This window comes from Pithys albifrons, chromosome 15 (assembly GCF_047495875.1).
Source record: "Pithys albifrons albifrons isolate INPA30051 chromosome 15, PitAlb_v1, whole genome shotgun sequence".
Lineage (NCBI taxonomy): Eukaryota > Metazoa > Chordata > Aves > Passeriformes > Thamnophilidae > Pithys > Pithys albifrons.
In genome coordinates this window covers 2,218,660-2,234,465 of record NC_092472.1, presented here as the reverse complement: position 1 = coordinate 2,234,465, position 15,806 = coordinate 2,218,660, and the positions used below count along the sequence as shown (strand labels likewise).

Sequence of the window (15,806 nt, the reverse complement as noted above, 5' to 3'; positions counted from 1 at the left end):
TGAACCAACATCCTTTTGGTCCTTAAGTGGCTCTCAGGTTGGTTTTATTCCCTACAAGGCACAGTATGTTTTCTACATTTGTGAGCATATTTGTCCATTATTTAGCACCAGAGAATACCCTGAGCTGGGAGGGACCCACATGGCCACGGAGTGCAGACCCTCCAGCAGCCCCACATGTGCCTGGCCCTGCACAGACCCCCCCAGCAGCCCCACCCTGTCCCTGAGCGCTGTGCAGACCCCCCAACAGCCCCACCCTGTGCCTGGCCCTGCACAGACCCACCAACAGCTCCACCCTGTCCCTGAGCGCTGTGCAGACCCCCCAGCAGCCCCACCCTGTCCCTGAGCGCTGTGCAGACCCCCCAACAGCCCCACCCTGTGCCTGGCCCTGCACAGACCCCCCAGCAGCCCCACCCTGTCCCTGAGCGCTGTGCAGACCCCCCAGCAGCCCCACCCTGTCCCTGAGCGCTGTGCAGACCCCCCAACAGCCCCACCCTGTGCCTGGCCCTGCACAGACCCCCCAGCAGCTCCACCCTGCCCTGTCCCTGAGCGCTGTGCAGACCCCCCAACAGCCCCACCCTGTCCCTGAGCGCTGTGCAGACCCCCCAACAGCCCCACCCTGTCCCTGAGCGCTGTGCAGACCCCCCAACAGCCCCACCCTGTCCCTGAGCGCTGTGCAGACCCCCCAACAGCCCCACCCTGTCCCTGAGCGCTGTGCAGACCCCCCAACAGCCCCACATGTGCCTGGCCCTGCACAGACCCCCCAACAGCCCCACCCTGTCCCTGAGCGCTGTGCAGACCCCCCAACAGCCCCACCCTGTACCTGAGCGCTGTCCAGACCCCCCAACAGCCCCACCCTGTCCCTGAGCGGTGTGCAGACCTCCCAGCAGCCCCACCCTGTCCCTGAGCGCTGTGCAGACCTCCCAGCAGCTCCACCCTGCCCTGTCCCTGAGCGCTGTGCAGACCCCCCAGCAGCCCCACCCTGTCCCTGAGCGCTGTGCAGACCCCCCCAGTAGCCCCACCCTGTCCCTGAGCGCTGTGCAGCCTCCCCGGGCTCTGGCAGGCCCAGGCCAGGCCAGGCTGACCCCCAGCCCCAGTTACTGTAGCCCCCGTTCATACATTTCGAGCAGCAGCTGGCAGCGCCGGCTGTGAGTCGCTCCATTGATGTGGTGGTTCCACTCCTGCAGCAAAGGAAATAGCCCACAATTAACAGCCACTCAGGGCAAGGCATTCTCACAACATCATGTCCTACACTGGCTTCTCCTCTGGGCTGCAGCACTGCAGAGACACAGGTAATGAATCTTTCTGTGGTGCTTTAGAGACACTGACACAGATCTGCCCCTGCCCTGCTACCCAGGGAGAGGTGTGTGATGGGACTGGGCTGCTCCTGCCCCAGAGCTCCCCAGGCCTGCCAGCCCCTGGGGCTGCGGGCTGTGTTTGCCCTCAGGCATCGCAGAATTCCCTCTGCTCTCTCTGCTTCATTCCTCAGACTTTCACAGATTAATGTGGACTAAACACATTTTTAGACCCATAAACAGGCCAAGAAATTGCAAGGAATTCAGAAAGGAAAGACTAAAAGAAATGAAAGTGCACAGCTAGGACAAACTAGAAGTACACAGGTGAAATATAAAAATATGTGACCTTCTGAGGGGAATAAAGGAGCTCCAGATGGTACAAAGAAGGAATAATGGAGTTAAACCAAACCATCCTGGTAAAACTGCTCCTAGCTGGAGTTGGACCAAGGGTTGGACTTGATCTTGGAGGTCTTTTCCAACCCAATGGATTCTGTGATTCTATGGATGTGGTACTGAGTGTGAATCCACCATATCTTGATCCAACCCCACTGTGATCACCAGCCCAGGGCACTCCGTGGGGTTGGATCAAGGGTTGGACTTGCTGATCTCGGAGGTCCTTTCCAACCCAATCCATTCTATGATTCTAGTTCTGGCTTTAGTATTAAAAAGAATGAGGGATTTCTACATTTTTCTAGAGACTGTTTTCCACTTCTGCAGCTTCCTGTTCCCTTATATCAATAGGCTTGGTTTGGAAATCCTGACTACCACCTCCTCCTCCAGTTTACCACAGTGGTTATACTGTTACCACACACTGGGCTTCACCAGCCAATCACAACTAAAAACTGCTTCTTCAATTTTGGTATTTTACGAAATAGAAGAGGGTTTAGATACTTTGGTTATGGAGTTACATAGTTCAGTGCCTGATCTCCCTATCTCTACATTCTTACAAGTAACAGCATCAGACTGTGCTTTATTCACATTTTCAAGTGAGAGACCCTCTGGAGTTTCCCTGCTGCACATCTGGGAGCACAGACTGGCTCCTCAGTGGGCAAAGGGACCAGCAGGAACACACAGGGCAAGTCTGGACGGCCTTTCATCTCTTTGGGGGCAGTTTATCAACTGAAGGGTTTCTCTGATCAGCCACCTTTTCAACTGGAAACATGTAAACTGCCCTGGAATTGCTTTACGTGGCTGCTCTTGCACGTCTGTTTCTGCTCAGCACTCACAAACAATGTTTTCCTAATCCCTCATTTTTCCTGGTTTTTGGTTTCTGCCACACTTGGATACACTGAGATGCTCCCCAGGCTTACTGCAGTGTTTTCAGGCTAAATGCCCACCCTGTGCTTTCCACAAAGGAGAAAACCCTGGATTTCAATCTCCTGTGCAGTGCTGCAATATCACTCCATGAGAACATGGAGCAAGAGGAAACCTCCACCCATTTTATCCAGATGGAAAATGAGAGCACTGCTTTTTCTGGTTCCCTTCCCCAGATGCTCTGCAGCTGTAAATAAGCAGGCTGGCAATCAGGATTATAAAACCCCACCAAATCCCCCAAATCTTTGAAACGCTCAATATGAAGGTCCTTCAGTTCAACAGCAGCCAACAAGTGTCAGCACTGGACTGTGGGAACAGCCCTCTGGACACCAAACCCCCCTAAATTTGGGTTCTCAGGCAGTGAGACCTCAGTGGCTGATTCCACCAGGTGTAACGTGCTTTGGATCTGTCTGAACACATAACTTAAATTATTCTACACTGACATGGAAGCTGTCTGCAAATTAGAGGCAAAGTCTGGGAGATCTAATTCTCATTATACTTCAAATGCTTTTAAATAGGCAAAAAAGGGAGCACTGACATTTAAGTTTGGGTTTTTCTTTCCCTCCAGGGAACATGATGGCTCATCTACAGGAACGTTTTATGGAACAATTCCTAACCTGGATTCATTCCCTTCGCTGCCTGCACCTGGTCAGAACTGCCCCTTCCCCGATGTCTGGGGTAGCAGGTGTTTATATTGACACTCCTTAACAAGGATGCCCCACTCTAAGGTAGAGGAAACCTACACTGAGATTCTTAAAGCCCAGACTCCCCTCTGCCTCGGAGGGGACAGGCTGTTCCTCAGAAAATGAGGCCAGACTCGAGCATCCAATTTTAGCCAGCCCTCCATCAGAGCCACAGCCAGACTGTCTCTCTGAGATGTACCACGGAGTCAAGTGTTTAACCTCCAGATTCAGCTCGTGGTGTCCCATCAGCCTCTGTCTGGCAGGGCCCACAATCCCTCCCCACCCAACACCTTCTTCCTCGATAAAGGCAGCGGGATTGACAAAGTGCCTGAAGTATTTGGGGCACAATTGACTTCAGAGACAGAGAATAAACTGGGTCTTAAATATATACACAGCAAATTAAAGAAGCAATTAAGAACATCACTAGAATAAAAAGTAGGACTGGTCTGCCAGTTTAAGTTGCAGTAAGGGTGTTTAACCCCTTGCTCAGGTTTAAAATGGATTGCTTTATCAAATGGAGTTAAAAATCCACAGTATTTTACTTGGAGATGGGGAAAACGAGATTTAGATACTGCAGGAGTAAGTTTACATTGTCCCAGCTAAGAAAAGCATTCCCTTTCTGCTTTCCAGAAATTTCGGTCCAGATCAGATTACTTTGACAGTTAAGTTTGACTTGATTCAATTTCATGGGACACACTAAATAAGGAATTCTGTAACAGTCAGGTATGCAAAGCAGAGGAAAGAAGGAGAGAAAGAGAAGAATTCTTGTGGTGACACGATTTCTGGAATTAGAAACAAAGCCCAAACTTGGGTCATAAGACACAGATGATCCAACCTCAAACAGTTCATGGTGTGCTGGCAGTTCAAGTCAAGGTATATTCCTAAAACAAAAAGGGCTTACATGCTCCAGAAGAGGCCAGCCAGGAGTTCTGCTGTTAAAGAATGTGGTATCTCTCACACCTGGAAAGCTATTCCAGTGGGGATCCTTTCAAAGGCTCTGCACTCCAAAGCACACTAAGAACCTTTAAAACAAAGAGCTGAAAAGACCCTACTTACAGGAGTACTGGGTGCATCGCCAAGGGCCTCAGAAGTTTGGGCTTTCAATCTAAGCAATGAAGTCCTGTTACAGACCTGAGCATGGCAGCTACAACTGTTAGCACTCAAACCTTGTGTGAACATAAACAGCAAACACAGCAGAAAGAAACCCGGATTACTGCCCTTATTTTATATAAAAAGTCATTAAAGCAACACAAGTTCATGATGTCAGATCAGCTGGAGCCGCACAGCGAGTGCTGCAAAACTGGTTTGATCCTCTCCTTGCAGGGACAGAACAACTCCCGTGTCTCAAAAAGACCAGATGGACAGAAGCGGCACTTTCTGAGAGGTAACTGTAAAGAAATGGTTAGTAACAGCAATTCCACATTGTATCAATTTGACAGCAACAGCATCTATTGTGTTTTCAGTCGAAGGCCTTCAGCTAATTAGCCACTAATTGTGACAAGAGGGGCACCGTATTAGCCAATTCAATTGCCTGGTACACTGAAATTCAGCGAGATGAGCAACACTGGAAAAGCTGCAAGTGAGAAGGCTCTGAAATAATGTCTGAGTATAACAGGCCATTTAGAGTAACCTGCTCCCTTTGCAGAGCTGGAGTGCCCTGGATAACTAAGAGGGAAGTCTGGGCACCCCCAGCACACCCAAGATCCCCTCACTCTGAGCCAAGTAAAGACACTGCCAGAACACAGAGCAGGGCACTGCACAGCAGGCTGAGCGCCCGCAGAGTCCTCAGGGACAGATGCAACGGAGGACAATAAAACTGAGTCTCAAGTGTTCTAAGGAAGGTGTGAAAAAAAGAGAAAAATGACGACAAATTTCAGCCACAGTACGAGATAGAGTGTTAAAGTGAAATTAAAAAGGCAAGAATGAGCTAATCTAAAACGTGGCCTTTACTTTTGCAAATAAGTTCCAGGGCTCTACATTAACTCTTTCCCTCTGGACAGGGAAAAAGCAGAACTGTGCAAGAATGCATCTTAACTACATGTAAATCTGCAATCAAGACAGATGTGGAGGAGAGCTGAAACTGCCTTCCAGAATGGCACAGCAGATACGCTGCAAAAAACCCAAACCAACAAAAAAATTAACAGAACCCACCCCAAAACTGCTTGAATGCCAGATGTTTGTGGTTAAGAGAACATGTAGATGTAAAATATAAATAAGATATCCCAGCAGATGAACTGACTTGAAGTTAAGCAATCTGGGCAAACAAAACACATTAATGTAAAGCCCTGGTTCACAATGTTTGTTAACAATTACCTTGCATATAAACCAAGTGCCTTTTTCACTCTCAAACCAACTTTCAGATCATTTCAAAAGCAACCAGGCTACAGAAATCATTAAAGAAATAGGTAAAAACAGAACAGATACTACAACGTAAAGGAAAACAGAAGCATCTGGTGCGTGACTCACCTTATTAGAATGAACTGGCATATCACATATAGAGCACAGATGGGGATAACCCTTCGGTAAGAATCCATGGAAGTCTTCAATATTGCTATTTGGAGGAGCCCCTCTCTTTTTCTCAAAGAGAGATCTCTCGGGACCAGGACCACGACCCATTCTCTCATACTCACTGTCAAATTTATGATAGTTATGCGAAGTCTCACCATAGAAAGATTCATCCCTACACCTTTCTCCATCTCTCAATCTGTCATCTTCATAATCCATTCTGTCATAATAACCAGATTCTTGAGAACGACTTCCATGATCATAGTCAACCACTGGGTTGAGACTAGGACCACGATCATCAAAGCTATCTCTTCTAAAATGCCTTTTTTCTTCCCAATCATCCCTAGGGACTCTGTACGGTGGTTCCCGTGTGGATGATCTGCCATCTCTACCATAACCTTCTTCAGCTCTCCTCCTTTTAAGTTGCAGAAGGATCTGAGGCAAGTTTTCAGGAGTGATCTTGTCCTCGGGATAGCGACTCAGTTCATCTAAGTCTCTAGCAGACAGACCAAAGCTGGCCAAAATGTTAGTGGCCTGGTCTGCATCTCCACGGTGCTGGGAAGACAAAGGGAGCGGCCCTCGACTCCCAATGTTAAATATAGACTGCAAATTATGGGAAGAGGTACTACCAGAAGACAGTGCACTATGAGATCCTTGTTGGTTCAATGAAGAACTCATCCCAAGATTCATCAAGCTAGCAAGGCGTGCAGTACCCTGGTTCATCCTTCCAAGAGATGCTGGCATGTTTAAAGACTGGGTAGCAGCAGCAAGAAGGCCTATTCCTGCAGAGAGGTCACGGCCATGACCTTGGGAATCCCTACTCAGAGATGACTGCTGGAATGACTTGGACATTGTAGAACTACAGCGTGTCTACTTTAGGGATTAAAAAATTTCTTTTTTAGTTTTTTTTTAGTTTTTGTTTAAGATGGCTGCAAAGAGAGCTCAGACTAGAAAGCTACGCAAACTTCACTTCAACAGCGGTAACGCCAAGAAAGAGGATCAATAATGACTGCAGATCTTCTTCAAGCTGAGAAACACCAGACAATTCTGTAGAAAAACAAGCAGTTTTAGTCATAAATCCCTTTAAACAGATGCAGTTTTAAACTTATGCATCATGTTGATCTAAAAACATTAGAGATCTCAATCTTACAAGGCTTTTATCACATAACAGATTCAAGAGGTACCCAGAGCCTACATATAATATTGCAGATAAAAATACAGCAGTGTTTCCTACACACACTCCTTTCACAAAAAGCTACTTTCAGACTGAAGACAAGTGAATGTCAGAAGCTGGCGATGTCTGAAAGCATCTGTAAAGTTCACTGACATGTAAGCCTTGATCTCTGGTTAATGGTTTTGTTCATGCCCTACATTACTGTGTCTGTGAGAAGACCACAAAAACCTTAAGTCCACAGAGTCCAAGATGACTTTGGCATGTAACACATATTTGAAAATGAAACCTGTACCACCACAGAACAGGACGAAAGGAAGTTAAAAGTAACTGAAGTTTGGGCAAAAAGTTTCTGCTATAAGATCTGCAAATAAGACCAAACATAATATTCCATCTTTATGCAGTAAAACTCCAATTACCGCTGTGAAGACAGATGTGAACAAGAAAAACAAGTTTTACATTTTGCAGGAAGTAAACAAGACCTCTGGTTCCGTTGCAGTCACACTGCTAACGGTGCAACTATTTTGGAAGTGATTCTTTGCTCTGGTTCCATTGCAGCTGTGCCATCAGCCCTCACGCTACACAAGGTCAGGCTCGTGCTGGGACAGGAGCCCAAGGAAACCCTGCTCCTGCAGGACAAGACCCCGGTGAGTCAGGAGATGGCCCGTCAGCCCAGCCAGCCCCGTGGGACACACGGCCCTGCCCGGGCCCGACTCTGTGACCACATGTGGGAGTTAAAGCTCCTACAGCAGCACTGCCACAAGAGAGGGACCTGCCCCATGGCCCACTGAAACACTGACATGGTATTCAAACACTTGGTTCAACTGTATCTACCTGAAGCTGTAACCAAACACTCTGCCACAACTATCCACAGCGTATTTCTTGCTGCAATGGATATAACCCATTTTTATTCTAGTGCAGAAATAAACTGTACCACTCCTTCCCCACCCTCCTCCAGCCTTGGGGCAGACACACCAAGTTCAAAAGCACTTCAGTGCAGGTGAGAACATTCCAGCAGGAGCCTGTTGTTCTTGGGTGCCCGAGGCCAGAGAGCCCTTCCCAATCCCGCAGAGCATTCCTGCTGCTCGGGGCACCCCAAACACTTGGAAGAGAGACAGGCACACACTGAACAGCTGCAAAGGAAATCAGCTCCGAGAGAGCAGGCACGTCTGGGGAGGGATGGAAAGGGCAACATGAAAGCAAGGACTTTCCTTGAAGAGACCTGTCCTGCAGAAGGCAATGGCTCTGGTACTGGAAACACAAAGAAGAAAGGTCAGGGTTAGGAGCAGGTCTCACCCCACTGCCTGTTCCAACAGGGCATCAAGGTGAAAAGCACCTGGGTTTTCTTTCTTGGCAGCAGCGTGGTACAAAATCATAGATTTATGTAAAACAATAATGGATTGTATGAAAAATACACAACACACAAACTCAGACAGCTCCATCTTTGCCAAGTAACTCCTTTACACAGTATGCTGCATTCTCTGGTATCAGTACAGCTAAGCTTGTATTTCAGCTGAGTTTTTGAGATCCACATATGCTGGAGTCAAAGCAAACTTCATTGTGTGACTTTTGGTCAGGAGTAAGAGCTTGAGAAACATGGGGATGGCAAAAAGTTTAACAGTGTGTGAGGCAGAAGACAGAAAAGCACTGCAGAAAGGTTCAGAGGACAACACAGCAACTCAGGGGGAGCACACAGGGCAAATCCTCAGGGAGATGTCCTGGCCAAGGGGGCCACACTGGGGACATCTGAACAGAAAGCATGTAAGGCTCTTCAGAGCTCAAAAATGAGAGAAGTACTAATATTCACCTGGGTACCTGCTTTATCTTGCATTCATTCAGGAATCTCCAAAGTACTTTATTACAATTTACAAATGAATGCCTCTTCCTTCCACTTTTACACCGATTTCCACCTAGTTCATCCCCACACTCATAGAATGGTTTGAAGCTGAACTTACTGGACTCTTCATGAAGATCAGGCACTCCACAGCCTGGCCCTGCAGCGACTCACCCCCGTGGCAGGAGAGGCTCAGCGTGTCCTGCTGTTACTACAAGGACCCCCTCTATTCAAATTCTCACTAAACCAGGAAAGTTCTCCACTCTTCCACAACAACCTTTCTCTTTGAACAGATGCTCCCTAATCCTCCTGTCACAGCTTTCCATTGGCAGTTCATCGCCTGCTGCTCTGGGAGATTAGCAGGGAACAAACGCCGGGGCATCCCGGCCTGGCTGGGGACCGGTGACACAGCACTGTGACCCCACAGGGGGGGCTTTGCAGCACCACACGGGGGGGCTTTGCAGCACCACACTGTGCTCCTGATGCTGCTCAAGCTCGGGGGAGCCCCGACAGGCCCCGCCTTGCCGGTGTCGGTGACGCGCAGGCCCCGCCGTGCCGGTACCGGCACGGCGGGGCCTGCGCGTCACCGACACCGGCACGGCGGGGCCTGCGCGTTACCAGCAAACAAACACCCGGTGGTGACACAGCCCTGTGACCCCACACGGAGGGCAGTGACACAGCCCTGTGACCCCACACGGAGGGCAGTGACACAGCCCTGTGACCCCACACGGGGGGCTTTACAGCACCACACTGTGCCCCTGCTGTTCCAAACACCCAGGGAAGGAGGAGGAGGCGAAGGGAGAAATGAGAACCAAGACAAGGACACAAAGAGAGACAATCTCATGGAGGGAGTGGGACTGTAAGAGAAGGGTATGATGAAGACAGAACACAAGGTGGAGGTTGGTGGTAGGCAGGAAACTGCAGTACAGCTAATTAGGTATTCGAGTGGGGTAATTAAGCACAAGTGAATTATCCTCCAAAGCCCACTGTTTCATTTATCACCTTGCAGTGGCTGCTGCACTCACTCCTGACCATCCCCATTGCCCAAGATCAGACGAAGACAAGGAAATGGGCTCTACAATCACACCAAGGATGTTTAACTTCCACGTGGTCGGTCTGACAGGGCTGTAAGGCAGCACTCGCTGTGCTGGTCCCAGGGCAGTATCTGACAGGGCCGGGTTCCCAAGGAGCAGGGCCAGCCTTGGAGCGAGGGTGCCATCACCTGAGTCACAGCAACAAGAGGGGCAGGACTGAGCAAAGCTGCCTGCAGAGCCAGACAGGAGTTAGTGAGAGTGTTGTGCTAATTGTTCTCCTCGTGATTGCAGCTACACTGGGAACAGACTTTCAGATACAGGGGGTTTTAAGATCTGTGAACAGAAATTTGGCCATGTTAAGATTTGAAAATATACAATATAAAGCAATCGTGAAATAAGTTGGAAGTCAAAATGTCATTAGATTTCCAGGCAAATGCAGACAATGAAAACAATTTGTATCTACAAGTTGCAAAAGAGTTTTCTGTAAAAGCAGACAACAAAAATAAGAAATTAGAATCCTACAGAATACAACACTGCTACCAAAAACAGGCCAAAATGAGGCTGATTTTCAAACACTATAGAAGGTTTTTCTTTTAATCTATAACTCTTCTCAACACAGCTTACAGAACTCTTGCTCAGATATTAATTTTGTCCTGAAAACAGTTTAATTCAGTGAATTCTTGGGATACATCGATCATGCTGAACACAATAAACTTGGCTTGTTACCTTTTATGGAACACCAGTAGGCTGAAAATAAATCCCTGGCTCCCTATTCCTTCTGCCACTCTCAGGGGGTTTAACCTGTGCACAGTTATTACAGTTTAATGTTAATCTCCTGCTTAGAACAACTCAGCTTTTACCCATTTCTCTTCCACTATTTACAGTAAAACAGTATCAAAATGAAAAGTAACTGTTTTCACTTTCTACTCAGTTTCACTTCAAAACACACTGAATTTAATCCAATAAACTTAATTATGGTAAACCCATGAGATAATGTACAAGCTGAAAAGCACACCCTGGGTTTGTAAGAGCACAACACTTGGGCAGAGCGCACACCTTGGGAAAAAAGGCTCAAAGAAGTTCCACATCCACAGTCTTTGTCCTTTGGATGAAATCCTGCCAGTTTTCCTCCTCCTCCCCTGGGCATGACCCGGGGCAATGATCCTTCCTGCCATGGCAGGACTGGGTCTCTCCTGGCAGCACGGGCTCATCATGGCAGAAAGGGCTCTCGATGGCAGAGATGTGGAATTTGGACAAGGAGCTCCCCGGGCTGCTCTGGGATTAACGGCAGTAACAACAAGGGCTCGCAGGGCAATGAGGAGCAGATGTTCTCCAGCTGCTGAATGACCAAGGGCAATGGATTCCAAACCTGCGGGATTCCTTCTGGACAACTCAGAAAAGGTCCCTGTCATTCCAAAGGCAAAGAAGGAACGTCCAGCAGCCTTACAGAGAACACAGGTCTCACCTATTTCAGGTGGTTATTGAATATTGCCGTGTCACATGCAAGAAAACGGCTCATCTTGTTCAGCCATTGTAGGAAGATGCTGAAATGAATTCCAAACCCAGCACTGGACACACTCAGAGACTCAGTTGAAGTTTTCAAAAGCAGTTTCTGGTTCTGTTCCCCTGCCTGCGTTTCAGTAGCGATGGGTCGCTGTCCACACCCTGCCAGTTCTCTTTGTGTCGCCCAGGCCCTTTTGTTCTGTTGATGGGGCAGCTCTTGGGCAGTGCTCGGCCCCACCCCGGTGCTCTGGTGGGGGCTCCTTGGCCCCTCTCCCCTTTCTGTTCTGTTACCCCTCGTGGCTGGGGTGGGGCAGTGCCAGGGCCCAGCCGGCCCTGCCCCTGTCCCGGTTCTGTTGGTTACGGGACCTTTGGCCCGGCCTTTTCCTCAGTTTTCACCCGATCCTGCCAGACCTGGGGACCGCCCCCAGGACGGGACATTACCTCGTGGGTTTTGAATAAACAGAGGATTCTCTGCCTTGGAACTGCCTGGAACTCCTTGTCTCTCCCTCCCTTCTCTGCCCTCATGGAACAAAGCGGAGAGCAGGGAAACCCTTCTCCCTTTCCCTCCACACCGCAGAGAAGAGACCCTTTGCCTTAAAACTGACAAGGCATCTCCAAAGGTGATGCCCTCAAGGGGCACCTGGCACAGGGGATGCACCCGCCTGGCTGGGCACGGATCAGACAGTCTGTCAGGCACAACTGGAGAGTTTCAGTTCCCAGGATTATGTTTGGCTGCATCCCACGGACTTCCCTGATCGGGGGGGAACAGAATAATCTGAGATCTGAAGAGACTGTAACAGAGGAAGGGAAGTTGTGGCCAGGTGGGGGTTGGTCTCTTCTCCCAGGCACTCAGCAATAGGACAAGGGGGCACGATGGGCTCAAGCTCTGCCAGGGGAAATGGAAGTTGGAGAGCAGAAAAAAATTCTTTGCAGAGAGAGTGCTCAGGCATTGGAATGGGCTGCCCAGAGAGGGGGTGGATTCCCCATCCCTGGAGGGTTTTAGCCTGAGCTTGGCCGTGGCACTGAGTGCCATGATCTGGTAAAGGGACTGGAGTTGGACCAAGGGTTGGACTTGATCTTGGAGGTCTTTTCCAATGGATTCTGTGATTCTGTGGATGTGGCACTGAGTGAGAATCCACCACATCTTGATCCAACCTCACTGTGATCACCAGCCCAGGGCACGGAGTGCCCTGGGCTGGTGATCACAGTGGGGTTGGATCAAGGGTTGTACTTGCTGATCTGGGAGGTCTTTTCCAATCCAATCCAATCCATTCTATGATTCAGAACAGAGAAAAAAAGTGTCCAAGGAATAGCACAGAAAGAACAGAGAAAGCAAAACCGGAGTGTTTTTAGAGAGGGAAAGCACTAACACCCAGAGCCAGGTAACAGCTGTCAGGTGTGCTGTGTCACTGCCTCACACCTGGGCACCAACACTGACACCGACCACAGACCACAGCACGGTTAGAGAACTAAACAGGTCACACAGAACGTGACAGAAGACAGACCAAATCAGCCTTTCTCACTGGAACAGAGAAACACTTCTTTTTCCCCTCTCCAAAACCCCAAACAGAACAGTTTTGTTTCTGATTTGGGAAGTGATTACAAAGCCTCCCGACTGACCAGTCTGCCTCCAGGCACTTCCAGGGCTGGGACAGAATCCTGGTCCTTCCCAGCTGAGACCCTGCATTGGGGTGCAAGATGTGTCTGAGCTGCAGGGAAGAATCAAGGGACTGTTTGACCAGTTTAGTGCTCCAAATAAACCCCCTCTTGTTTAAGTTATGACTGTGCAATATGGTACTTAACAATTCACAAACTAAATTAGTTCAGAAGTACTGTGAGGTATTTGCTTTTGTTTTCAGGACTTGTTGACTCAGAGCACTGACGAAGAAGGGAAACAGCCCTGAAGGCACAGAATACACTCATTAATCGAAAAATAAACTGAATGGGAAGAATTTCTTTGCAGCTTCCCTGGCAACAGCCCATTCCCCAGGTTTGCTGAGCTGCCCAGAACCTTGGCTGTGGATTGCAACATCTCTGCATTCAGCAGAGCCAAGTGCAGGTCACAGCAAAGGGAGCCCACGGCACTTCATTGCTCACCGAATTAACGGGCATTTACCCAAGTGCAAGCCTGGGAAAACCACGTGGCAGGAATATTGTGGAACTTCGGTTTGCAGCCTCAAAGACTGACCCTCCCCGGCTGGTTTGTAGTTTTTGTTTTTAGGAGCACGGCTATTCACATCTTAGGACGCATTTAGGAATTTCTCCGGGGTTCTCCTGCAGCCTGGGGTGTGTGGAACGCCCTGTGCACAGCGCGGGAGCACACCCCGGGTCAGCACGGCACGAACACGTGCCCAGAGGCCGCAGCGCCGCTTCACTGTCGCTGTGGCTCAGGAATGACTCACTGCGGGGGGTCACCGACCAGTCAACACACGAGTTCAGCTCTGGCTGATACATGAGAAATGTTAACGCCTGCCGGCAGTTTGAAAAAATAATGTGCTACTTTAGTACACTGGAAACTTTAAATATACTAAAATACAGATTACTTAAAAATATATATTTATAATATATTATTTCAGCACACTGAATACTTAAAATATACTAAAAATATATATTATTTAAAATATGTATTATTTAAAAATAATATATTATTTCAGTACACTGAAAATTTAAAATATACTAAAGTACATATTATTTAAAATATGTATTATTTAAAAATAATATATTATTTCAGTACACTAAAAATTTAAAATATACTAAAAATATATATTATTTAAAATATGTATTATTTTAAAAGAATAATTTATTATTTCAATTAAAAATTTAGAATATACTAAAATACATATTATTCAAAATATATATTATTTTCAAATATATTATTTCAGTACACTGAAAACTTAAAATATACTAAAATACATATTATTTAAAATATGTATTATTTAAAAAATAATTTATTATTTCAGTACATTGAAATTTTAAAATATACTAAAATACATATTCAAAATATATATTATTTTAAAATATATTATTTCAATACACTGAAAACTTAAAATATACTAAAATACATATTATTTAAAACACATATTTTTTAAAATAATATTATTTCAGTACACTGAAAATTTTAAATATACTAAAATACATATTATTTTAAATTTATATTATTTTAAAATATATTATTTCAGTACACTGAATGCTTAAAATATACTAAAATATATATTATTTTAAATATGTATTATTTAAAAATAAATTGTTATTTCAGTACATTGAAAATTTAAAGTATATTCGCATATTAAAAAAACCCAAGAAAATTAAGTCACTGGATCAACAGATTCTTTGTAAAGAAGTATCAGCAAACATTCCCTTTTCCTCTTCTCACAAAAACTGCACAGATGCTTCACGAAATTTGAATTTCCAACCAGAGCTGCTTCCTGTTTGACTCCAGAAAGTCAGGACTCCCCACAACTCAAACCCCCTGAAGGATTTAATGCTGAGTAAAAAGAATAAAGATCATCAAATTGTTTAAACCACTATCAGATACTTTTTTTTTCCCAAAGGTCTGCGTCTGGACAGCAAAAAAAAAAGCCACATATTTCGAATGTGAAAGATGGTTCCGCTTTCTTTCAACAGCCTGAACGCCTCATTCATCATTGAACAAAGCAGCTCTTCACGCTCCCAGAAAGTTCTTTGCAACTTCTCCGTTTCAGCACAGGTGAACTTTGTATCTCGTTGGAAACAAAGTATGGCCATTAAAACAGGAATAAAAACAGAGCGGGAATAAAACTCCACATCCCTGCGCTTGGATTTGTAACCAGCGCGAATTACGTGACAGCGAAACTGAGTAGAAAGTGAGGGAATTACACCCAACTGAAACTCGGTGCCCGCAGCACGCTCAGCTCTCCTGAGGCTCAATTCAGGGATGGTCAGGGCGATCAAAGCCCGAAGGGGGACCCGAACGGAGCGGGGAGGAGGTTCGGGAGAGCCCCGACGGTGACGTTCAGGCCCCGTCGTGCCGGTGCCGGTGAACGCGCAGGCCCCGCCGTGCCGGTACCGGCACGGCGGGGCCTGCGCGTCACCGGCACCGGCACGGCGGGGCCTGCGCGTTCACCAGCACCGGCCGGGCCGGGCCAGCGTGTCCCCGACAACGGCCGGGCCGGGCCAGCGTGTCCCCGACAACGGCCGGGCCGGGCCAGCGTGTCCCCGACAACGGCCGGGCCGGGCCAGCGTGTCCCCGACAACGGCCGGGCCGGGCCAGCGTGTCCCCGACAACGGCCGGGCCGGGCCAGCGTGTCCCCGACAACGGCCGGGCCGGGCCAGCGTGTCCCCGACAACGGCCGGGCCGGGCCAGCGTGTCCCCGACAACGGCCGGGCCGGGCCAGCGTGTCCCCGACAACGGCCGGGCCGGGCCAGCGTGTCCCCGACAACGGCCGGGCCGGGCCAGCGTGTCCCCGACAACGGCCGGGCCGGGCCAGCGTG

At 48.0% G+C, this 15,806-nt stretch overlaps 1 protein-coding gene across 8 annotated transcripts in view; it reads right to left on the bottom strand.

Moving 5' to 3' along the window:
- Window positions 1-15,806, bottom strand: part of MATR3 (matrin 3) — a 31,064-nt gene that overhangs the window by 12,451 nt on the left and 2,807 nt on the right. For 4 of the 8 annotated variants that reach the window (XM_071570452.1, XM_071570451.1, XM_071570447.1 and 1 more), the window contains exons 2-3: window positions 5,756-6,841; window positions 1,117-1,178 (exon numbers count right to left, since the gene is read on the bottom strand). In XM_071570452.1, the coding sequence (XP_071426553.1) occupies window positions 1,117-1,178; window positions 5,756-6,646 (953 nt within the window). In that variant the 5' untranslated portion in view covers window positions 6,647-6,841. Of the gene's footprint in view, window positions 1-1,116; window positions 1,179-5,755; window positions 6,842-10,559; window positions 10,635-15,806 lie in introns of all 8 variants that reach the window. The other 4 variants (XM_071570448.1, XM_071570450.1, XM_071570449.1 and 1 more) reach the window with 2 other exon arrangements.